Source organism: Amblyomma americanum, chromosome 6, assembly GCF_052857255.1.
Source record: "Amblyomma americanum isolate KBUSLIRL-KWMA chromosome 6, ASM5285725v1, whole genome shotgun sequence".
NCBI lineage: Eukaryota > Metazoa > Arthropoda > Arachnida > Ixodida > Ixodidae > Amblyomma > Amblyomma americanum.
This window is the reverse complement of record NC_135502.1, coordinates 27,256,990-27,280,305: the sequence shown is the minus strand read 5'-3', so window position 1 is coordinate 27,280,305 and position 23,316 is coordinate 27,256,990. Positions and strand designations below refer to the sequence as shown.

The following is a 23,316-nucleotide window of genomic DNA, read 5'->3' as shown; positions in this document are numbered from 1 at the left end:
CACTTGCATAAATATTCTCTTATTGTGGTTACTTACAAAGAACCATTTTTATAATTCATCTCAGTTCATACTCTCTCACTAGGGGCAAACTAAGGTGCTATCGATTGTGACAGTTTCTAAAATGTGATGTCAGGTGATGCTAGTTGCCATGTCAAACCATGGCAAACCATGCCAGACCAGTGACAAATCCAGAATGGTGGCTTTCGCTTCATGGCGTTGATACCTAACAGCAGCATTTAAAGTGGTTTTGTTCAGAAACTTGGTTGCGGACATACATTAGCTTTGCACAGAAGGTTGACAGTTACTTATAACTGTTCTTATTCTTAAACAGGTCGTCGAATTTTTTAGTTTGTAAAACCCGTTGAAAACTGTAAATGTGAATTCTTTGCTGTTATTAGTTGACAAAATGAATTGCTGCATGCTACGGCAAAGTGAGCTCTGTTGAACCCGGTATGCATCAGCCAGCTCAGATAAAGTGCTCATTGAGGCCCTGTGCACATCTTTCAGAGTGTGCCAACACACCTGCGGCAGCGGTCAAGCCCTGAAACTTTGCTGTGCACACTTGAGGGCCCCCTAGGTCCGGTCGAGGAGCCCCCCGTGGGTCCCAGCCTTGACTTGGGCCTCATGCCTTCCTCCTCGTGTACGGACGATCCCCCAGTGACCCCTGTTCGAGTGAGCAGCTGTCTTCCACTCCTCTCTCCACTTCACTTTATTGCTTTCTTCTGTTGTAGCCACGTACACAGCGGAGAAGTGTTCTCCGCATATTCTGGAAGTTGTGTTTTAACGTTATTGGAGAGCATAAGAAAAGCCTTATTTATATGATTGTACGTCTTTATCTTGATGTGTAATTATTTTCAAGAAGCAGGTGGAAACTTATTCCTGACATTTTGTTGTATATGTTTTCAGTTTACCTTATGTACCCGAATATAACACGACGATAATTTTAATGCACTGGTCGACTTTGTGGGCACAAAACATGGAAAAAAGAAAAAGTACACGATTCTAATGCTTTTGTGGCCATGAAGCAGGTTAAAAAGTACACAAATGTAACGAGAGTAACAAGGCCACAGTTCAAGGCTGCGGAGCAAGGCCTTTGCCCTTTAGTGGGTGTAGTCAAGCTGATGATGATGAGGATGACATGGGAAGTTGGGCCGCAGCTTATGAACAGAAGTGTTGTATTTATTCGCATAACGAATGCACTTTTTTCCCCAAGAAAATCTCTGAAAATTTCGTTACGTTGAGTAAAATATTCGAAAAACAGTTGAAGTGGTAGAAATGGGACAAAAGTAGACTGATGGAATAAACACTGATCTGCAAATACTTCATCTTCAAAGTGAAACAAAACGGACTCTTGGCACAGCTTCCGTACTACAGCATAGTCGACTTGAAATGCCACCCCCAGTGATATGCCTCATATGGCGATAAGTATGGAGCATCATCAGCCCACCAAAGCCATCGCTTCACTGCCGCCAAAATGGCGGCAATTGTGCCGACACGCTGCACCCACTATAGGAATGCCGGCAAACTAGGAGTCCTAAAACCGCTTGTATAAATTGGCTAGCAGCCCATAATGCTGTCTAGAGAGAGCAACTACAGTTCACTTCAGCCCAACTATCAGTGCTGAGATCAAAGCCCCACTGCAGCAAGTTTCTACATTAATATGGCAGACCGAACTTAGAAACCCTTTGCGACTGGCCGTGGTTTTTTTTGGCTCTCAGATTCGTCGTGGAACATTTTTACTGACGTTTTGTTCTGTTAGGTCAGATGTAGGCTTGTATAAGGTTGTCATTTGATATTATACGCTTTATATTATGGCATAGTTATTTCGGCATTCAAGAAAGGGTGCCTCTTAGCATTCGCTACCATCAGCAGCAAACTGTGTGCAAAAAAAAAATGGGGTGCGTTCATTCTGCGAGTGAAATGAAAGTTGCACTTTTTAACAGCCAAAGTAGTGCGTTCATTCCTCATGTAAATACAATAGTACCTTGAAGAAGGGCTTTTCCGTGCCCCATCTTCATGGGAAGGCGAGGCTTCATTTGAGCCTTAAAAGAAGTGTGCTGCAGTGGCTACCACTCTTACCATACAAAGGTTTCATGCCCCCCTTCTTTTTCAAGAAAGCCGATTCTCGGATAAGGCCAATAAGAAAGGAGTTCTGCCATGTTGTCACCAGATCAACTTTGCACTTTACAGGCCTCGAGAAAATGAAACTTCTTCCGGTGACTTGACCGCATGACGGGTATGCATCCTGAGAGTTGGTAATCATTCTCAGCAACATCTAAGTGCGGGGCTGTCGGAAAAGGGTGCAGCAGCACATGACTTCGATGTTGCCGAAGAGTATGTCAGATGCCACTACCAAGGAAATGGCTAGAGCACCCTTTTATATGCAGTAGCAGGGCCATGCTTTTGTGCGCATGAAGCTTGTGTGCACTGATGTCCGACATCAGCAGTGCTTCGTACGTTGAGGGTGTCTGCCAAACTTTAATAGAACAAAATTAACGGCCTTACCCCTCAAATGTTCTGTTGCACTTTCTTCGGGATGAAGCGTTGAATTTGCACCAACATCGGAAATAGGTATATATAGGCACTAACACCTCAAACAGGTGTTTAGACACTATAAAAACATTATTAAACATATTGTCAACACACATCTCATGCTCATATTAAAAATGGCATGACTACGATGCATTGAAAAAAATAGCGTTTGCCTGAAATCCAGTCTCTAGTCATCAGTATCGTCAGCTCACGGTGTCTGCTAGTGCGCACTGCATGATGGGATTGCACTGTGCGCCTCTGTTAGTCTCCGATCGGTGCAGTGCTACTCACTTGTGTTGTGCTTGTCCCGTTCGAACATGCAGCACTGCATAAGTGTGCAGAAAACTCCGCTCATGCCAACGGCCGAAGACAGCATTAGTTTATGAACACTACTGCATGTAGGTGATTTGTGCTAAATGAAGCTTACTGCTTTGTTTTCAGGACCCTAGTGAGATTTTGGAGGGATGGCGTGGCGACGATGTGGCTGAGGATGCTGACAACACATCGGAAGAGGCAAGCATCAGCCTTTGTGACACTCCTTGTATTAGTGGGTGGCAGCTGTATGTGGAAGAAGTTCGCAGCAGGAAAGGCTGCAAATGAGGGCTTTGCACATTGTTCCAGTTATGTGCAGTGTATCAAAAATGCGTCCATGTTTTCTCCTTTTTTGGGGGAGAAAGGGTGCACCCAGTTTACTGCATAGCGCTTCCACCATTTTCTGGTGATCTTTTTCAACTAGCAACAGCTTTCTAAGAGCAAGGAATATCTTTGAATGAAAGGTGGCATTTATGAAGCAGTTTTAATTTGCTTGTTGCAGTAGTAACTGAACAACATTTTGAAAAGACGTAGAACATCAAGCGAGCAACACTAGCAAGCCTGTATTTGGATTCTTTAGTGTCCCCTGGTACCGTATAAATGTGCGTAAGGGCCGCACTTCTTTTTTTCCAGATTCGAGGGCCAATTTTCGGGATGTGGTTCATACCAATGTCCAATGTTAGAAAAAGTTTTTTTGTAAGTAGGGGTGTGCGAATATTGAAATTTCGAATATGAATCGAAGAAAAAATGGCTTCGAATATCGAATATCTGGTCAGCACAAAAAATAAATTCAGAAAAGATAAGCAAGCAAACATTGTTGCTGATATTTTTTTTTCCAAAACGGTGTATGGCCTTTGCAACTGAAATAAACAAAACCAGACTGTCTGAGCACCATATAAAAAACAAACATGATATGCGCAGAAATGTATACTACTAAACGGTATCCAACCTGTGATGTGGTCAGGCAAAATGAAATCCATAACATGACAAGACTGGAAACAAAAATAACATGACGGCTAGTAAAACCTCATTAATTCGGAGTTCAAAGAACCGACAGAAATGCTCTGGTTATTCGAAGGTCGATTTATAAAATGCCCCGCGGCCCCGAAAAAAATGCAGTAGTCTTAAGAGATGGCTCTTTCGTGCAAACACCTGTAATCCCGTGATGAGCACCGAGTTTCGGCTTGCTGGAAGACATCGCGAACGTAAGCGAGATGAGAACGCACATTGACGCAGGAATGGCGAGGCTACTTCTAAAAAGGAAAAAAAAAAATGGCCAGCGACGTGTCAGTCAGTGTCTGAAAGTGGCAAGATGCTGAGATTGGACTACTGGTGAATGCGCGGGCCGACAGTTGCCATTGCCACGGGCGAGTGGCGAAGCTCAGAAACCAAAACTAACGCGGCCAGGTTATTTTTTTTGGCCTAGTGACAGGGGCCCTCCGAACGTAGTCACGCCTGCCGTTACACCCACTTAAGAGGTGCATGGGTTACAGTGCACCATGCAATAGGCGGGATTTTTACAGGATCGCTTGCCCTGTTGTGACACCTTGACTCGCCCCATTGGGAGCCTCACGTGAAATTCTGCAAGTAGGCTTTCCCACATAGCGTTGTTGACCAAGACAAGATGGCGGTGGTCACGCTCAGAGAGTTGAGGTGACAGAACGAATGCCATGGGTGTGGGCATTAATTAGATAACATATTAGGGAAGGATAAAAAAATAAACGCGCTTTCGCGTTGCAATTGTTAGAAGCGGGTCGACCCCCATCTTGTTCGCAGCACGTGTGGTATGTGGGAAAGCCCACTTGCGGAATTGCGCACAAGGTCAAGCCTAGCGGCATCGGAATGCGATCGGTCCACGCGATAAACGATGGAGAAGAAAGTGAACAGTGCCTTTATATTTTTCTCTTGGAACTTTAAACTCTATATTCAGATAATTTGCCCAGATATTGCGCTTTTTCCACAATCAAATTTACAAAAGTCGGCACGGTATACGATCGCTGCTGAGTATTCAGGAATTTTCGAATATTCAGAAATTCACGAACATCATTTCTCGAATACGAATGTGAACCGAATATGAAACATATTCGATTCGTATTCGAAATTACGAAAATTCGCACACCCCTATTTGTAATTAAAAACACACCAATCAGGGAATGAGCGCCATATATTCTACGTTCAATCGCTGGTGCTGTGCTATGGTGCATGCTCATTCCACAAGAAGTCGCGCTGCATGTCTGTTGTCATTGTGTAGCTGTTGTTGTGCTCTTCCGTCACATAACAGAGCAGCTCTTCTTCCATTTCGGGAAACTTGCACTGCTTACCTTGGAAAGTGCACTTTTTGCCACTTGTGTTCCTCAGTGCAATCTTTTGGTTACACCATCGTCGGACGCACTTCTCGGCCACGTCGAATTTCCTGCCTGTTGCACGTTTTCCGTGTTCGAGAGCAAACTCCCAGCCATGTACACTAGCCGACGGGTAATTTGGACTACAATAATTCGAACTTGTAGGATATTTCGGACCTCGATGAAGCATCGTCAGTCACACCATAAAAGCGCATACATATTCGCGATGCATATTTTGGACTTCAAAAGTCCGAAAGTTCAATTTTTCGGACTAATTTGAGTCACCTGCAGGCCGTAATCGGCCATCTTATCCGGTGCAAAAGGCACCATCTTGGATTGAGGTTGATTTACGCTGCAGTTGGATTGGCTTGATATACTTTCGGTGCTCATTTTTGCCACTAGAGATCCCTGCGATCTCTGACACTTCGAGGTGGCAGTCGGATTCTCATTGCCGTCAGCTTGCTTTTTGTCGTCGACGTCGCGGTTGCGGGCAGTTATCGCTTGTCCCATACGTTGAAAATTGGTTGTTGGGGGAAGGAAATTGCATAGTTTTTATCTCGCGTTTCGGCGGACACCTGCACCGCGCATTAAGGGAAGGGATAAAGGAGGGACTGAGAGAAGAAAGAGGTGCCGTAATGGAGGGCTCTGGAATAATTTCGACCACCTGGGGATCTTTAACATGCACTGACATCGCACAGCACACGGGCGCCTTTGCGTTTCGCCTCCATCGAAACGCGGCCGCCACGGTCGGGTTTGAACACGGGTAGTCCGAATCACTAGCCGAGCGCGCTAACCACTGAGCAATTGCGGCGGGTCTCATACTTTTGTCACTTCGGTTTCTCTGACCGCGTCGGCCGAGTGGCGCTCCGTCTCCAGGAAGTTTCATCTGTTCGCCGTTTTGTGATTGCGTCCGGTGGTTCCACCGCTTTGAACGAAAAGTGCCTTGTCTTTGCGTGTGTTTGACGAGCGGTGTGGTGCACACTTGGGTTGTGGACAACATGGCCCCGCCGGTGCCGCCGCGTCCGTCGGGTCCGTCAAAGAAGCGTGGGAAGTACTCAACTAAACGCAGTGTTCTTGCTGTCTAGCGTGTACAGTGAAAGCAAAACTTTGGCCCAAATACAGGCGCAAATCATCGCCAGCAAGAGAAATTTTCCGCAAGGTAAAATCAGTGACATTTTTAAGCTGATTTCATCGCGATAAAGCGATTTTTTTGTAGTTCACGGATTTTTGGGCTGCTCGATTATTCGGACCATTTTTCGGGACCCTTCGAGTCCGAAAAATCGGTCGGCGACTGTAGTTATTAAGGTGCTTTCCCATTGTGCTAAAATTGCGACGCTTGGTGGCAGCACACGAAAGCCACAACTACGATGAACTAACACGCTACCACAACTCCCGTGCCTTTGACAGCCACAAAAAAAGCTGGACCTAGTGATACTGATGCCGATGTGGATAGCAAGAGCTCACAGCGGAGGAAAAAGTTGATGATGATGACTCGCGGCCTCGGGCACCATCGATGGGCGGCACCTGGAAGCTCATGTGCACGTGCACGGCCGTTCTGCATGCTGGGCTCGAGGATCGGCGGCAGGCCGCTCGCGCTCCTCCCCAGAACGGCTAGGCGCGTGCGTGGCCTCTGCAATCAAGCGCACCGTTGCTTGCATCCGGAGCTGATCGCAGAGGCCACAGCGTGTACATGGAAAGTTCGGGTGCAGCCCTCACACAGACGTTCTTTTTTTAAATATTTCTTTCAGGGAAGGGGGGGGGGGGGGCGCATACACGGGTGCGGCCCTTACACTCGTTTATACGGTATATCCAGTCATGGAACAAGACGGACAGAATTACATTTACTTACATACTTTGCACAGACATAAGCATTGGCACCCATGCCCTTTTCAACGCTTATTGCTGTGCAGTTGTACTGTTTTGGTGGTAGTCATGGTGTGGGGATAATGGGTGAGAGAGAATGTAGATCTGCACATGCAAAGCTGCCACTTATGTTAGTGGCATGTCTTATTCATAGCACAGAAAAAGAAAGAGCGATATTAAGCAATAATAACAATTGATAGGAAATGACATCACAAGGGGGTGAAATGGTGGAAGGTGAATGGCAAGAACAGGGTCATGGATATGCACTCGTTTGTGGACCAAGCAAAAATGCCAGCATTGCCCTAAACCAGCTTGGTAACCTGTTTTGAAAATTGATCATGGTTTTCAAATGGTGCCGAACTAATGTGTAAAAATAAATAGTGAACGCCGTTGTGAATGCGAATAATTTGAATGCGACTAAGGATCATGTACTGAATTTTAAGCTCCCAATTTTTTTTGGCGCTATGGATTGTCTAATATGCTAGATTCCACAGTGGTTTTGTTAGAAACGCTGTAGAAGATTTTCACTTGAAATTTTTCTGCCGGTGGATGTAGCCATTTTATATATCCCAATACTGTAAACCATGGTCAGCGAGTACGATGGTGATTGCCCACCGGCAACAGCGATGCACTGAGGCGTAATATAAATCTCACCTGCCAGACAGTAATTTGACCGTCTTAGTGTAGAGTAACATTCTTTTGAGTTTCTAGACCCAAAGCTGTTGCGGCAGAGTGACATGCACCTTGTCAGTGAAAGTTTTGGATGGACTGTGTTTATTGCTTCATCCAAGAAATGCAAAATACTGTGGTGTCATCTGGTGACAAAAGCTAAAAGCATTTCATCAGCGATGCATAGGGGGTTCACCTTTCATCTAAGAGGGCACTCTGGAGAAAATATAAACTATAATTATAGGATGAACACTTTTGAGCGAAAAAAAAGAACATTGTGCACTTAACAAATTAGTAATCTTTTACCGAGATGTGAACATGTGGTGGGATACGCTAATAATGCAAGGTTCCACCGCAAGATGCCACTTCAGTTTGTTTTATGCTATTTTAAATGTCAGATTAAAATTATTAATCCTCATTTCTTTCATTAGGCAGTACTCAGTTATAACAATATGAGGCAAGATTTTTTTATTTCCACCATAACCTTGTGACAGTCAGTCCCTTTAAGCAAAATACTGGCGATATCTGGTGAATACTGGTGGTATCTGACAGCTCTGGCTTAACACCTGTATTTAACAGTGTAACTGCATTGTGCTGCAGCTTACTGATTGCCCAACTAATATTGTTATCCTTTCCAGTGTTGTTGATTCAGCATAGCTTTTTCTGAAATATTGGTGGCACAGTGTTTATATCAGTTACTGACATCTAAAAATTCTGCACAACATTGGTACAGATACTGTAATTTTAGAGGTGTTTAACTTGCACACTTTGGTGCATGCTGCTCCTCTCAGTAGCAGGCTCTGTGCCTAGGTTTTGAAGAAATCAACCTTCTGTAGATCACATGTCCTAAAATATTTTTTTAGCGCTGACAGTATCCAGGTGCAGAACAGTGTTATAATTTGTAATGATTTAAGTTAAGCTGTCTAGTGTGGGTAGCATAAATATGCAGTAAGGATGCAGACTTATGCGCCTCTGCATAGGCCACATGAATGCAGCTTGATTTCATGCCTGAAGGTGGGACAGGGGTGCATGGCTTGTCCTAGGCTCTAACAGTAGTGTGCCCACCCACCCCACCTACCCTTCCCCGTCCTCACCTTGCTGCTAACCCCCGTGATGGCAGGGGTTCCTGGAAGGGGAGCTTCCCGGATTGGACGACAGCCTCGAAGTGCGACCACTGCAGGTAACCCCGCCTGTCCCATCCCATCCCAGAATGCAGTGTAATGTGCAGACCAGAAACACTTATTGTCTGCCTGCCAATGTCCAGCCACAGGGAGCCTTTATGTCACTTTGGGATGTTGACTCCATATATAGTGCCCTTTGTGTTTGGGTTTTATTTTTTCCGAAACTTGGGGGGTAAAAACCTGGCGATTATTTTTGAGCTGAAATTCGGATAAAAATTTGGTTATTCAGCAAAATGTTCCATAATTCGGGTTTTATTGGGCCAAATTTTGTACAGACTGAAGGCAAAAAAGCACCCATTTTCTTGAGGGACATAAAACTCTATTTTTGCTGGATGTTTTGTAAACGGTACGGAAATAGGTTGCACTGAAAACCTTCTATAAAATCTGATATTTCTTTTTTCTCATTTATTATACTTATTTTCCTGCGCACATTTTCATCTACTGCGGAGCACTTCTGCATCTATGAGACACTTATCTCCTTTGTTCAGTGCGACAACATTAATTCAACGTCACTGCCATCATTTTAAACACAGAAGAGCTTTCCAGCAGGATGCCGTTAGCGTGTACAGTGCTTGATACAGTGATGCTAATAAGATGCCTGGTCAGTACACATAAGTAAAAAGCATTAAAAGAAGTGTAAAATGACCACTTCATTGAAAATGCCCTCTGGATGTACTCAAAAGATATCTGCTAATTTGCTTGCAGTGACTTGAGCTTTGTCCACGTGGAAACAAAGTTTCCTAGAACGCTTCTTTTCGGGTAAAGATTGGGTTTAAGCAGATTTTTATGAAATACTCGGGGTGCAAAAATTGGGTAAAATCAAGTTTTACCTTCAAACAAAGGGCCCGTACCCATAAGCCATCATCCAACCACCATCCGGTAGTGAGATACGATTAAACCTTTTAAGGGGCTACTTGTTTGTACACTGCATTTGAATGTTAAAATGGCTCAGATAAAGAAAAAGGGCATGACAAAGCTAAGGGATGAGAATAGCACAGGCATGGCTGCTGTAGCTGTGCCCAAGGCTAAAGTTAATATAGGTACTTTTGGTTAATGGAAACTATATATAAGCCGATAGCTGCTGCATATGATGCAATGTTTGCAATTCAAATAAAATGGTGAGAAGCTCACATTGGTTTTGTGCCTGATAAAGTCCTTGTATTTGTACCATTTTCAATATTTTTCAGTGATATATACAGTCGAGCCCACTTATAACAAACCTGACGGTCACGCTGATTGCGTTCGTTATATCCAAAGTTCGTAGTAAGTGGACTTCTTATATTATACGGACGAAATTCCAAAATCAATCAAAGACAGCATTTATTTCTTTAAAGTCTGTTACCTGCGTCTGCTTTTTCTAGCCTGTCCAGAGCAGCCATGTGCTCCTCTCCAAGGCCCTTTCTGGCAACAAACTGTTTCAGGGACGCGATGTACCTAACCGCTGTAGAAGCGCTCACGGCAACTAGCGGCAAGTCATCATCCCCGACGTCATCGTTGGCGTCTTCGCCTTCAGTTGCTCGCGTAACAACTGTACAGCATAACAAGCGTAACAACTGTACAAAGGAGCAATGCGTCAACTGCGTGCTGTCCGCTCACGGTAGCAGCACACAAGGCGGAGCACTGATTGGGGAATCGATGCAAGCCACGTGATCATCTGGGCAATCTAGCCATACCACGTGACAGCGCCAAATTGCGCGTCGGTGCACAGTAGGCCTGCGTTCTGCAATTCCAGTGCTCCGTTTTTATTGCTTTTTGGCGCGCCTGTTCTTTTTTCTCGAAATGGGGAGATGGGCTGAAGAATGAAGGAACGGGGGAGAGGGAGCGGTTGAGGGCTGGGGGGGGGGGGGGGGGGGGGGGGGGGGGTCGGCGGTAAGGGCGAATTTTTCGACAACGGGGTTGAGTTTACGACACCTTCGCATTTCCTCTAACTGAGTTGTGCGGCCGCGGTTGTTCGTTATATCTGAGACGCAGCGCCATTGCCGTAATACATATTGTGATGGTAGCTCCACCCTCGTTTGTAATAGCCGAGCGTTCGTTATGACTGCGGCCGCTATAAGTGGGCTCAACTGTAATAGCTTTGTGCACAACTAATCATCACACAACTGTGATTGTAATGATGGAGAGGAAGAGAGGGAGAGAACCATTAACAGTGCACCAAGTCCGGGTGGAATAGCAAGAAGTAGGTTAAAGGTGCGGAAGGCTGATTTTAGCTATGGCCAAGTCCCAGGAAATTGACAGTTTGGCTGTGTCGGCATAGCGAACTGTACTTGTAGCTACTCCCTTCCCAGCTGTTGACAGTTGTCGCTGCTCTTGCTGCTGCCGCACTGACTGCACCACAGCTGCTTCATGAAACTGCCATATCTTTGCTGTAGTTTGGTTTGCACTGTCAGAGCTATGCCAGAGCTATGCCACATTGCACCAGGGCTGTGCCTGCACTGCACCCTTTGGCCAGCTGTTGTCTCTTTTTTAATGCTGCAAGGTGCATCCTGCCATTGTGGAGCTCCTGGAAGAAGCGAATATAAAAATATGAGGCACATGGCTTCTTGCAGCCATGCCATGGAGGCTTTCTCACTCTTACTGCAACTGCCTGTTGGTTTCATTGTGAGCACAGTGCCAAGCTTTTCGAGGGTATAGGTCTCCAGCAAGCGTTTTCTTTTAAGCGTGGAAGAGTTGTTCTGTCTTCTCACAAGTGCCACTACCCCTATGATGATTAGAATGACATACTTAATCAATATAAAACATTATTGTTATAGTACTAAAACTTTATTATTGGCTGTAGGCACTGAAGCAAGTCCAGTAATAAGTAGTGTGTCATGAATTCATCTGCGGGCGTTTAAGTTGAGCTTAAAGTTAACTTGCACATTGTGCTATCTAGAATGCTCTTTATGTGGATTGCGTAGTAACAGTCGTTGCTCCTTCTTTTTGCCTTCATTCCTAAGTGTCTCAGAGGACCATATCTTGACCATGGTAGCCTGGACGAACAGTACAAAAGCATATGCAGCCTTGTTGAGCCTTTTGTAAACTGGGAGCAAGCAGTTACAAATTAGTTAATTTCTTTTCCCATTCGAGGAATGATTGCGAACAACAGAAAAAGTTCAGCAGCTGAGGAAGTCAAGGTGTCAAAAAGGCAGAGCAATTTCATGCCAAGGTACATATTTGCAAGTTGTGTGGAAAATTTTAATGCTACAGAGAGCTACAGCATTCCTACAGCAAGGCTTTAACTTGCTCTGAGTTTAAATAAAGAATATTTTGAAAGTGGGAATGTGGCTGTTTTCAGTATGTTGCAGCTTTTGTTATTAGTAATAGTCAGGTGCAGGCTACACAAGTGCTATTTGTATTTTTTGTTTTCATGTATACATTGAAGACACTTAGACACAACGAATTGATTATAAGGTGTCTTTTGTTTATATTCCATCTCGCTTTGTAGAAATCACTTTGCCGAGGAGGAAGAGACACCTGTCAATGTGCCCTTGGCATGTGCTTCAGAGCCTTTCTGTGAGCCCAGTCGTGTGCGTGTGTTTGTGTGCGCGTGTGTGCAGTATGGGACTCCACCAGAAGCACCGCCCTGTGGTGGCAGGGTACCGCTGCAGCATAGCATTCTCTCCATGGACGACGAGGAACGCAACTCGGATACGGAGCTGGTTAGTCTGTTTCTTGGTTTTCCCAAAACAGTGCCTGTTTCTGTAATTGCAAGAGTGGCTTGCCAATCTATCAACTGTGTTGATCACTTCTATTGCTGTCGGATGGTGCTTGAACCAAGATGATTCAATTGGATGCACCGATTAAACATTGCTGCCAACAGAACTGTTTTTAACTGGCCTACTTATTATTATTACTTACTATGTATTACTACGCCATGGGTCTGGAACACCGATTCTTCCTGAACATTTTAACGTCTGGGTTGTGCAGATGTGATGCCTCATTTCATGGGCAGTACAGCATGGCAAATGCATGCAGGGTCATTCATCTTTCCTTGTACTGATGAAGAGAACTTAGTACAGATTAGAAAAATAGACGAGTTCATTTTTTTTGCAACCAAAAATAAAAAAGTAAGTTATTGAACCGCGAGAAGGTGTTGCATAGAACAGTTAAAGGGGGATGCGGCTCTCAGAATACAGTATGCTGGGCAAGTTGGTTTCTAACTTCCATATCTACAGCGCTGAAGACTGGACAGAAGGAACACACACATCACACAACAGAGCGCTACAGCACAGCGCTCTGTTGTGTGACGTGTGTGTTCTTTGTGTCCTGTCTTTAGTGCTGTAGATATGGAAGGCTTTCAGAAAAAAAATTTTTTCTTAATGGATTTACAAGAAGTTTTTTGCATATTAGAAATAATGTTTTAGCTATTTTACCTCAAGAACATTGTTGTCTGCTGTCTATTTTTTCTCTGAATCATGTGAAGAGCCTGCAGAGGTAGGAACTCTGCCAGAAGGCTGGTTCTACATTCATTGTGTTTTTACAGGTATGCTACCAGTCAAGACATGCGTAGAATTTTAAAATTTTTTTCTTGCAAAAAAACAAATTTTTAGTTTTGAATTTTTGCGATGACTTTGCAATACAAAGACACCTAGGTTAAAAAAAAAGCGCTGCTTTGTCTACCCTTTCGAATAAACGAAAAGCACCACTGCGTTAGTACTTCCTGGTGCATGTACACAAAGACACTTCATGACAGCATAGAAAACAAGTCATATGAATAGATATGACTTTTAAAAAACCGAATGTTTGGTAAATTTTCATAATTTAAAAGCCTTGTTCCTCCTAACTGGAGGTTTCTTGGAGTGACTGAGTCGATATCTTGAGAAGGGAAGTGAAATTTATACACAGAATGGAGGAATGACACAAGGTGCAAAAATTCATGGGTGGTCTCAACTGATGCAGGAAATTGCTGATTGGATATCACCATGCGGGACCTTCATCTTGCATTGGGCTTAACTTATTGGCTGATAGTGGTAATGACAACTGTCATGCTCTCGCAGACTCAGCTCGGGGACAACGGGCCTTTCAATAACATCTGGAAGCTTCTGAGGCACCCTGCGCACCTGGCCGTGTTTCTGCACTACCTGCTATCCAATCAGTGTGACCCCTCTAGCCTGGTGAGTGTGTGAGGTGTTCAGCACTGAAAAGTTGGCTGTTTGTCTGGGCACCACACTTCCTGATTAGGTACATTTGCCTGCCCCTACTTGCTCATTTGTTTAGTGTGGTGTCCTGGATGAAAACTGTCACAGAAGGATTACAGTGAAACCATAGTAATCTAGCTCGTGTAAAGGAAATAATAGTCTTGGTTGTTTCAGTGCTTGACGCACCACGGGAGTGCTCCTCACATAGATGTTGGAAAATTCAAAGGCTAAAGCTTTTTCAGTGCAAATTTTTATTCTAAAGCTGATTTAAATTGAGTGTCATACATACACAAGCCTGTTAACATACATGGTGTGCAGCACTGCCAAAGCTAATGCGCCTTTTCTCTCTGGCCCCCTCCGCACCCGAAAAGTAGTTTTCCGTACATCCAAAGTAGATTAGCACGTACTGCTGGACAAGTTGGTTGGACAAATTAGAGACAAGCATCTTTTGCTGTGGCAGAGCTCAGGTACCGTGACTGGCAACGACTTGGCCAACGACGCACGTGAGTGATACTTCGGCATTCAGGGTTACCACCCCTGCCGACCACCAGACACTCGAATCTGGGCCCATGGGCCCCAATATCGAGCCTTATTAGCATTTACAGCCGACATCGGCCTGCACATGTACATATATGTAACACATGTAACTGTGTTATTCCGAAAGGCATATTTGCGCTATATTAATAATAAAAAAAATGACCTGCAGTTCGTTTTACCCCTATAACGTTTTCATCCTGCCCCTCTCTGAGAGCTCGAGAAATAAGAGTATCATGTGGCAGAGTGATACGTGGTTAATATGCTTATTCACTCTGACTCCGTCTACACCCAAAAATGTGGCTCTCCATCAGTGAAAATTATGATTAAAGGGTTCATTAACTGACCTCGCAACTGCCTTGACCATGATTTGCAGTGCTCATCATGTTGTTATATACCGCTCCATGTTTTCATGCGAATCTTCACAATGGTTTCAAGAAATGAATGGTATGCGACAGAGCAATATGCTTTTGCAGGCGCGCTACTTGTGCAGATTCCATAACATTGCATTCTAAGCGTGGAAAGCAGTATAGGCCTGACTGTGTTTTCTGTATTCATCATGAGTACGGAGCAAAAGAAGTCAGTCAGAAGCAAAATATGTGTTTCATTACCTAATGCTATCTGAAAATGGGTTAAATTCAAGCATGATGCGATGAACAGCAGGGGTGGATTTATGGGTATATTTTGGAGGAAGCCATTGGGAAGCAATCCTATTTGTGCAATGAATTTGTGGGCCTCTTAAGCACTGAAAAACTGGGGTTGCGTATGATTTTTCCATTGAAAATTTCTCGTGAAGAAGCCTCCCCCCTCAGTTGTTTGCAGTGTCCCTCGAAATGCGCTGTAATCTTCAAGCAAAGATATGATGATTAGTGTGTTACAGTTAAACCTCGATGTAGCGATCTTCAGTGTAACGAAATCCTCAATATAATGAAGTATTCCAGTCTTCATAAATTCGCGTCCATAGAACACTGTGTTTTTAGCCTCAGTATAACGAAGTAGATTTTGGCGCACTTTCAATGCATCGAAATTTCATTGTTGGCTGGAAACGAACCTGCGGTAAAATCGTATCACGGGTGCAAGTGGTTGAATGGAGCGCGTGCCAAGGCGCGTATCGGAGCGCGTCCATAATATGGGCGCTGCACTGCTCTCGCTCACATAGCGCATGGCAGATGTAAATACAACAACGATCATAATGGTGAGTGCGCCGTCGGCTGCGCCATGTGGGGCAGTACGGGCGAGGCTGGCATGAGCGCCTGCCTGGCCAGCTCATGGCTCTCGTTGTCTCGTCCAAAACCGGCGAATCGGCACCGAATGTGACGCGCTGCTTGTGCTCGAAGTCAGCGCGCCGCATTTAGTTTGTTTACAGATGCACAAAGCTTGGTAAAAGGACTGGGAGGTTAGTGCCGTTGGCACACTTGTCAGCTGTGAAGCCCCTCGTGTGCTTCACCCCTGACAGCGCTTCTAGCTCAGACGATGCGCGCATGTGCTAAAAGACTCACACTCGCGCTTATGGCAGAAAACGAGGAGTGGGGTTGGCCTGATTTCATTTCATTGGTTGGTGATTGGAGGACACTCGTCTCGTTCTTGCCGACATGAAGAAAGAAGAATAAAAGAAATGCGAGGGAGGGAGCAGGCCGACAGTGTGGCCCATCACGAGGCTGCCGTCGACGGCCACGAGGTCGCAGCAATGGCAGCGGTGGACGCGATGTTGTATCTGCATTGTACGCGGGGCACTTACAAGAGGACAACGGTGAAAGAAAAACCAAAACACGAGACGAGTGCATCGTTCCGTCACCCATGAGGTGACTTGCGACGTGGCGAGGTGACGCGATGGACGTGCTGGGGTGGCTCGCAACATAAGACGCGCGCAGCGTCATTGCTGCTGGCGAAGAAAGGGCAGCAGAAGCATTTTCATCGCAAATAAAGACTTTTCCTGCAACTTATCTGCAGCGCGTTTTTGGTGGTTTCTGAGCTTGCTAGGAGGACGGATTTCGATGTTGCGAAATTTCGATATTATGAAATAAACTACCAATTTTACTGACATCATTAAATCGAGGTTTAACTGTATTTCCTGGATTATGTGAGTTACATAGCAAAAGTTTGTTAATTTGAATGTCAAGGTACCAGAAATAATGCTCAAATTAACCGAAAGGTAGATCAGATGACCCTGAAAAAACTGTCAAGAATTGCTTGCGTCACAGTAAATTTACTTGAAAGACTGGGCAATGGGTGTCTGCTTTTGAGATAAGAACAGCGCGGCAGTGACTATCTTTCACTGTCTTTCACGTTTCCATCAATGCTTTATTGTGTGCATACTGCTGAGAGTGTCGAAGCAGAACTGCTCCAAAATCATAAGGGCCTCCCTGGCATCCTTCATGCAAGGTGATGGAGGTCCACCACTACCATGTTGTCACACCCCTCACAAGCGGCACTGTCACATGTGTGGATGCTTCACTACGTGAACGGTGAACGGCACGTGACAAGCATGCAGTTTCGGTGCACTGGAAGAATGGAACCATGCATACGGAAGCAAAGGAAATGGTCAGTGGTACCGAAGCAGGGAGAATTAAAATGAAATGGGGCTGGTGGGGAGAAAACACCATCAACATGCGAATCAGCATCCGAAACGTTGGTTGGCTTGGAGGCAGTCATCTCTCTCTGCCAGTCTTTCTCACCTGTGACTCCCTCCACAGTTCACATGACATGAAGGCTTGTGTACCTTCTCCTCACAGATCACATGACATACTCAGTCACATACGCACACAACTTTCAAAATGTACCTTCCACTCTGTGCACAGGCTATTGCTGTGCCTTTTCTGTGGCTGGTCTGTGCATAGGTTTATTCTGTATAAAGAAAGTTAAGTGGACCTCACAGCTTCTGGCGTGTTCCTAGTGACTGTAAACTGCCTCTTACATGATTGTTGTTCAGATTCTAAATCGTGTGCATGTGTGTCTGTGTGCAGCTGTTCCTGATAATCACCAACCTGTACAAGCTTGGCACTGGCAAGGAAATGAAGAAGTGGGCGTACGAGATCACTTCCACTTTCCTCGTACAAAGCGCGGTGAGGCAATTCTGCTGCCTGTTGCATTTATTATGATCCCCTGTGGGGCCGCTTGAGAGTTCAATCGAACAAGCCCATGGCTAGATTATCCTTTTTATGTGCGATCGCCATAAATTAAAATTGTGATTGAAGGAACTAACTGATGACACCTCTTAAGCATTGCATCTTTCTGGGATGTTACTTTAATCAGTTTCATGTTTATGCAAGCATGACACTTTATGGTCAAACAAGTCATGTCAGTTTCCCATGTGGGTGTGTGCAGAATGATGGGGGTTTTTGGTGTGCACAAATTATTTTCATTTCAATTTATGCTGGCCCCGCATCTCTTTTTGCTGTGCTATTCAGGGCACGGTTAGGCAGTGCACCACGAGTAGTGAGCGGTAGTGTGCTGCTGTTAATAAATCCCATAAGCCGAAAACATATTTGTGTGAATGCATTTCCCGCGCTTCTGCTAACCTGTGTTCATTTTCGGATGATACGAATTTCAGATGATACAAACATTTTTTGCGGCCCCGTGAGATTTTTATAATTGAGATTTTACTATAGATGCATGATAGGAAGTGCAGCTGAATGACCACTTGAGAATAGCTCAGTGGGAAAAGTAAGCATGAATTTTGGGTGGATCAGGAAAGAAATATACAGTGACGTTTTATCTTCTTTTTCCTTTGCAGCCCCTGAGCATCGAGAACATTGATGAGACCATCCTGAAAGAGATTGGTACGTTGGGCTGCCGGGGGCTGCGAGGGGAGACACGCCAAAGCCGCCTTCACGCTCACGCTGAAACGCTGGCAAGCAGCAGCACACCTGCTTCTCTGTAGTTGCACGCTGTGTCGTTTTTTTTTTGTTTTTTTTTTGTCGTCTAGGACAGAGAGGGCTAGCTGTCACCCTGCAAAACTCTGTTTCCCTGTGCACATTTGTCGTATCTGGTGTTTTACTTGTATGTGTACCAGATTTTAACATATGCATGAACTCCTGAGCCCTGCATTTGCTGTTTTAGCTTCTGGTAGTGACAATAGCTCTGAAGAAAGCAAGAGATGCCAGTTAATTAATGATCTGAGATGTGCTGAACAGATTTTGAATTGCTTGCGTTGGCTACTAATGCTTGAGCAGCAGAACTGATCTGAATCGAACTGAAATTAAACTGTGGTGTGGCTCCCCTTGCAGATAAGGTACTACAGAGCAGTCAGGAGCAGGGCCAGGAGGAGGAGGAGCTGAAGGATGTCTTCCTGAAAGCGCGGGAGAAGGCCATGGAGCAGCTGAAGCGCCTGCTTGTTGACTTCCGAAACACCCGCGCCATTGGTTAGTTGTGCACGCTGTTGCACATTTTTAAGTGATACTGTGCCTCAACCAGAAACGTCCTGCATTTTAAAAATATGTTTACATTTGAAACATACGACAGCTGTATGCTTGGGATCAACTGGCTGCCAAAGCGTAGCTCAGGTGCTTTTCTGTGTTTCTCTCTAGACCTTTTACACACTTCTGTGCCACATCAGTGAACGATACGAATGCGTGAGCTGCGATCACACCTGCGAGCACCAAGTGCTGCCCGCACATCGCTGACACGATGTCAGTCATGCGGTACGCACCGCAAGCAGTGGGCTGTGGTGCAAGGCCGTGTACATTGCTGATGTTGCCATCGCCAGTCACGCAGTATGCTTTGCAGGTAGTGAGCTGTGGTATGTGGCCCACACATTTCCGATGTCCTGATTGCCAATCACGTGGTACGCATTGCAAGCAGTGAGCGGCGACGCACGGCCAGCACATTGCCAATGTCGCAGTTGCGGGTTGTGCTATGCACACCGCGAGTGGTGGCTGCACACCAGTAAATAAATCCTGCCAGCTGTACACAGATCTGTGTGAATGCATTTCCTGTGCTTCTGCAAGCGGATTTTGTATGTTTAGAATGATGTGAATTTCGGACGACATAAAAATTTTTCATGAACCCATGCGATTCAAGTCATCGAGATTCTACTATAAAATCGCAGAGAAACCTGGAGTGAGCACTAGTGTGGCAGTGACTGCTGTGGCGCTGTTTACATGTTAGATATCACAGGCCATTTCGTGCATGGGCTTTTTAAGAAGCATAGGACATTGCTGTGAATTCTGCGTCAAATGCAACTGTGTATGTGTGGTTTCTTTTATCGTTTTAAGTGGGTTGAAACCTGCATGTTACATCAAGCGGTCTTATTCCTCAGAGGAACTGCTAGATATCTTCATTTTACCTAAGAATATTTTTTTTTGCACCGAGACTTTGCTGTTACATTAGGGAAGCTTTTTTTTTTTTTAAGAATCTTGGTTGTTAAACAATCTTTCCTTTGCTATTGAAATAGACAAGCATTGTTTGTGTATGCGCACTAACAGAGTTGGATGTAGCTGACAGTCGGTGGCCATTTATACGTCAAACTATGCCTTCCAGGTTGCCTAATGACCTTTCACTTGATAGTTATTGCTGCGGTATAAGAAAATGTTGCCAGCATTGCACTGCTAATGTGACCTGACATGAGCTTATCTTGCAGCAAAACAGTGATGCAATAAAGCAGCAGGGCTGTACAAAGAAAAATCTAACTAGGTAGTCCTAACCTGGCGTGGTGGCGCTCTTGCTTCCTTGTGCAAAACGAGGTAGCAGGTAAACTAACGCTGTGTGCCATTACCTTTCTGTTGCAGGGCTGTCTGGGCTGTACATGCCAAACGATGTGGCACTAGACGACTCGCTGCGCGACAAGAACGTGGAGTTGCGCATCGTTGAGTCGTTGCTGCTCACCGAACTGGAGACGCTGGCGTAAGGCTTTCTCTTTTCCTGGCCCCACTCTTTACCTGTAGGGTTACATTTCTTCCATGGTTTGTGTTTCTTTCAGTCAGAAATATGCGGATGAGGTGAGGTACAACTACCACTAACCTGAGAAAGCAATCTTCTGTGGGCTCAAGCTATGATGTAGACTAGAGCAGTGTGCCACTGATCAACATTTTTAGTAGTGCATTTTGTTTAGTTACATTCAAATGAAGTGGTTTTTCATAGATTGGAGAGGACATTTGCTTTGCTCAAAACTATATCTGGAAACCCGGTGTGGTGGCTCATGCCAGGCTTGTATGTTTTTCAGGTTTTGTCCTTGTGGTCTAGTTTTTCTTGACATGCTGGGAAAATGCCTCTGGCTGTAGTTAAGTCTTGATTGGAGATGCGAATTCCTAATGAGGAATAACAAAGGAGGCAAAGTGAAAAGTGCTCTGTATATGCTCCAGAGCCATTCATGCTTTAGTGTTGAGACTTTTTAGTCACTCTTTCACCATCATTATTACACCATCTTCGGCACCCCTGTGCACTTGCGAGCACTGCTGCCTGTCCAAATGAACCAAAGCACTGTTAAATTCCTCTGAATTAACTAGAGTTTAACACCATATTATATTATGTACATGGGAGTGTCCAAATTATCTAGTTTTTGTTCGAATGAAGGGATCGAATGAATAACCTTACTATATTAAACTCTTCTCATTAACCTGGAGGAAGTTGGCCATGCTTCGGTTACCGTATTTACATGATTGTAAGTCGACTCAAATGTAAATCGACCCCCCAAATCACATTTCCGAAAAAAAGAAAAAAAAACTTCGAGGTTGTTTAAGCCTAGCCTTGAATAGTTGAATGTGATAGCATTATCCAGCTGCCGCTGTTTATCCCCAGCTGCTATCGGCTGCCGCACACGGGTGTGCCTGTGGGCACGTTCCAAAACGAAAATGTATTAGTCATTGGACTACTCGTCCACACTTGCACCATCGTCCTCACTAGCGCTGCCATCTTGATCACTGCTGCGGTCCCACAGCACATCGTTCTAACGTCGCAGTCCAGCGAAATCCCTCACTTCGCAAACAGCGGCATCACTACATCATGTGGAACAGCTGAAAATTTTCCTCGCTGCAGGTGCCGCACCTATACAGTAAAAGCTCCTTAATTCGAATTCCATGGGGCCGCCAGGCCAGTTCGAATTAACCAAAATTCGAACTAATGAAAGTGAGCAAAAATAGACGCGTTTGATACCCGGAGGGCACGAAAAACATTTATTTAGCAAAACAATCTGTTATCATCTTCTGCTTCTTTTCTCTGAGGGCTACCGTAGTCACTCGGTCTTCTAGCGCGCGAATGCGATGCAGGGATTCTTCTTCCCCCTCTTCAAAGCTAAAGAAAAGGCGCGCGACATTCAGCGCTCCCATAACTTCTGCCGCAGACGGACGCACGGGCTCTTGCTCCTCGTCGTCGTCCTCATCTTCTGCCTCTTCTGGGACAGATTGCTCCCCAACAATTTCAGCGACAATGTCCTCATCACTTCGGGCACCGCACACTGCTGCATCGCTGTCTACTTCAACGTAATCATCAAAACTAACATCCGGCAGCACAGCACGCACAGCCGCAGGCAGAGGCTCTGGAGTCCCATCGTCGCCACTTTCTTCCATACTTCCGGCAGCAAAGCCACAGTGCTGGAAGCAGTTTGCAATTGTGGACCTCGTGACCTGCTCCCATGCACGCACCAACATGTGCATTGCTGTGAGCAATGTGATGGTGCTGGTCTTCTGGTTTCCAGTGCACAAAATCTTGCGCTCGATCATGTGGCGCCTATAGAAACATTTAATGTTTCTGATCACCAACCATCCTTCGGAGGCAACAAAATCTTCCACATTCATGCGCAGGGCGAAATCGGCCGCCTTCGCCATGATAATTGGGCCGCTCAGTGGAATGTCTGCGCTTCTCATTTCCTTCACCCACGTAATCACAGCGGTCTCAATTTCCGGATACAGTGGAACCCCGTTCATACGTTTTTCACCGGACCGCGAAAAAAAAAACGTAACAGTCGGGAAAACGCAACAGTGAGGAAAGGTCCGAAAATTGATGAAAACAGTGCAGCTTTGCCTTGAAACAATTTATTTCGACATCAAGTGAGCTTAGGTCTTAAAAAAATCGAGAATGGTCGATTGCCATTTTCTCCGCTCGCTGGAAAACACCACGCGTTTCTCGATGGCCTGGAAAGTCGCATTGCTTTCAGCGTCGCTTTGAGGTGCGACGTACCTGCGGAGGAGGTCCAGAGCCGCGACGGCTTCTCCAAAGCTCGGGTCTGCCAACTCCCCGGAATCATGCGACTCGTGCTCCTCGTCGGCATCACAGTCTGTGGCTTCACTCGCGACCGAGTCTGCAACGATCTCGGTGATACTCTGACACTCGGACGTCACGACAGCAGCATCCACGGCGACGTAGTCGTCATACGTGACTCCCGTGGCACCCAGCGCATTCAAAGCTTCACTCAGCTCTTGATCATGAGAGGCTGCTTCCATCTCTTCAGCTTCCATGGCAGTTTCCTCTCCGCCGTCCATGCGAAAGCCACACTGCGCGAAGCAGTGCTGTGCAGTTGACGCGCTCACTGCAGTCCACGCTGAAGCGACGTAGTGCATAGCGTCCAGTATTGAAACGATCGTAGGCTGCTGTCCGCGATCAATACACGCCAGACAGCGCTTTACGATGGACTTCCTGTACGAGTGCTTTAAGTTCTTTATGACGCCGGCATCCAACGGCTGCAAGTGGCTTGTAGTGTTTGCAGGAAAAAAAACAAGCTTAACATTCCGAAGAAACGATGGGTCTCTCGGGTAGGCAGCACAATTGTCCAGAAAAAGGACAACACTCCTGCACTGGGAGCCCATCTTGTTGTCGAAGTAACGAAGAAAT

At 45.4% G+C, this 23,316-nt stretch overlaps 1 protein-coding gene across 11 annotated transcripts in view; it reads left to right on the top strand.

Moving 5' to 3' along the window:
* LOC144136475 (rho guanine nucleotide exchange factor 11-like) overlaps nucleotides 1-23,316 on the top strand; it is a 131,878-nt gene that overhangs the window by 31,330 nt on the left and 77,232 nt on the right. For 6 of the 11 annotated variants that reach the window (XM_077668832.1, XM_077668831.1, XM_077668830.1 and 3 more), the window contains 9 exons: nucleotides 508-672; nucleotides 2,974-3,045; nucleotides 8,839-8,898; nucleotides 12,439-12,540; nucleotides 13,879-13,995; nucleotides 17,517-17,615; nucleotides 18,287-18,332; nucleotides 18,780-18,914; nucleotides 20,280-20,394. In XM_077668832.1, coding sequence (XP_077524958.1) covers nucleotides 508-672; nucleotides 2,974-3,045; nucleotides 8,839-8,898; nucleotides 12,439-12,540; nucleotides 13,879-13,995; nucleotides 17,517-17,615; nucleotides 18,287-18,332; nucleotides 18,780-18,914; nucleotides 20,280-20,394 — 911 coding nt within the window. The remainder of the gene's footprint in view (nucleotides 1-507; nucleotides 673-2,973; nucleotides 3,046-8,838; nucleotides 8,899-12,438; nucleotides 12,541-13,878; nucleotides 13,996-17,516; nucleotides 17,616-18,286; nucleotides 18,333-18,779; nucleotides 18,915-20,279; nucleotides 20,395-23,316) is intronic. The other 5 variants (XM_077668834.1, XM_077668833.1, XM_077668829.1 and 2 more) reach the window with 1 other exon arrangement.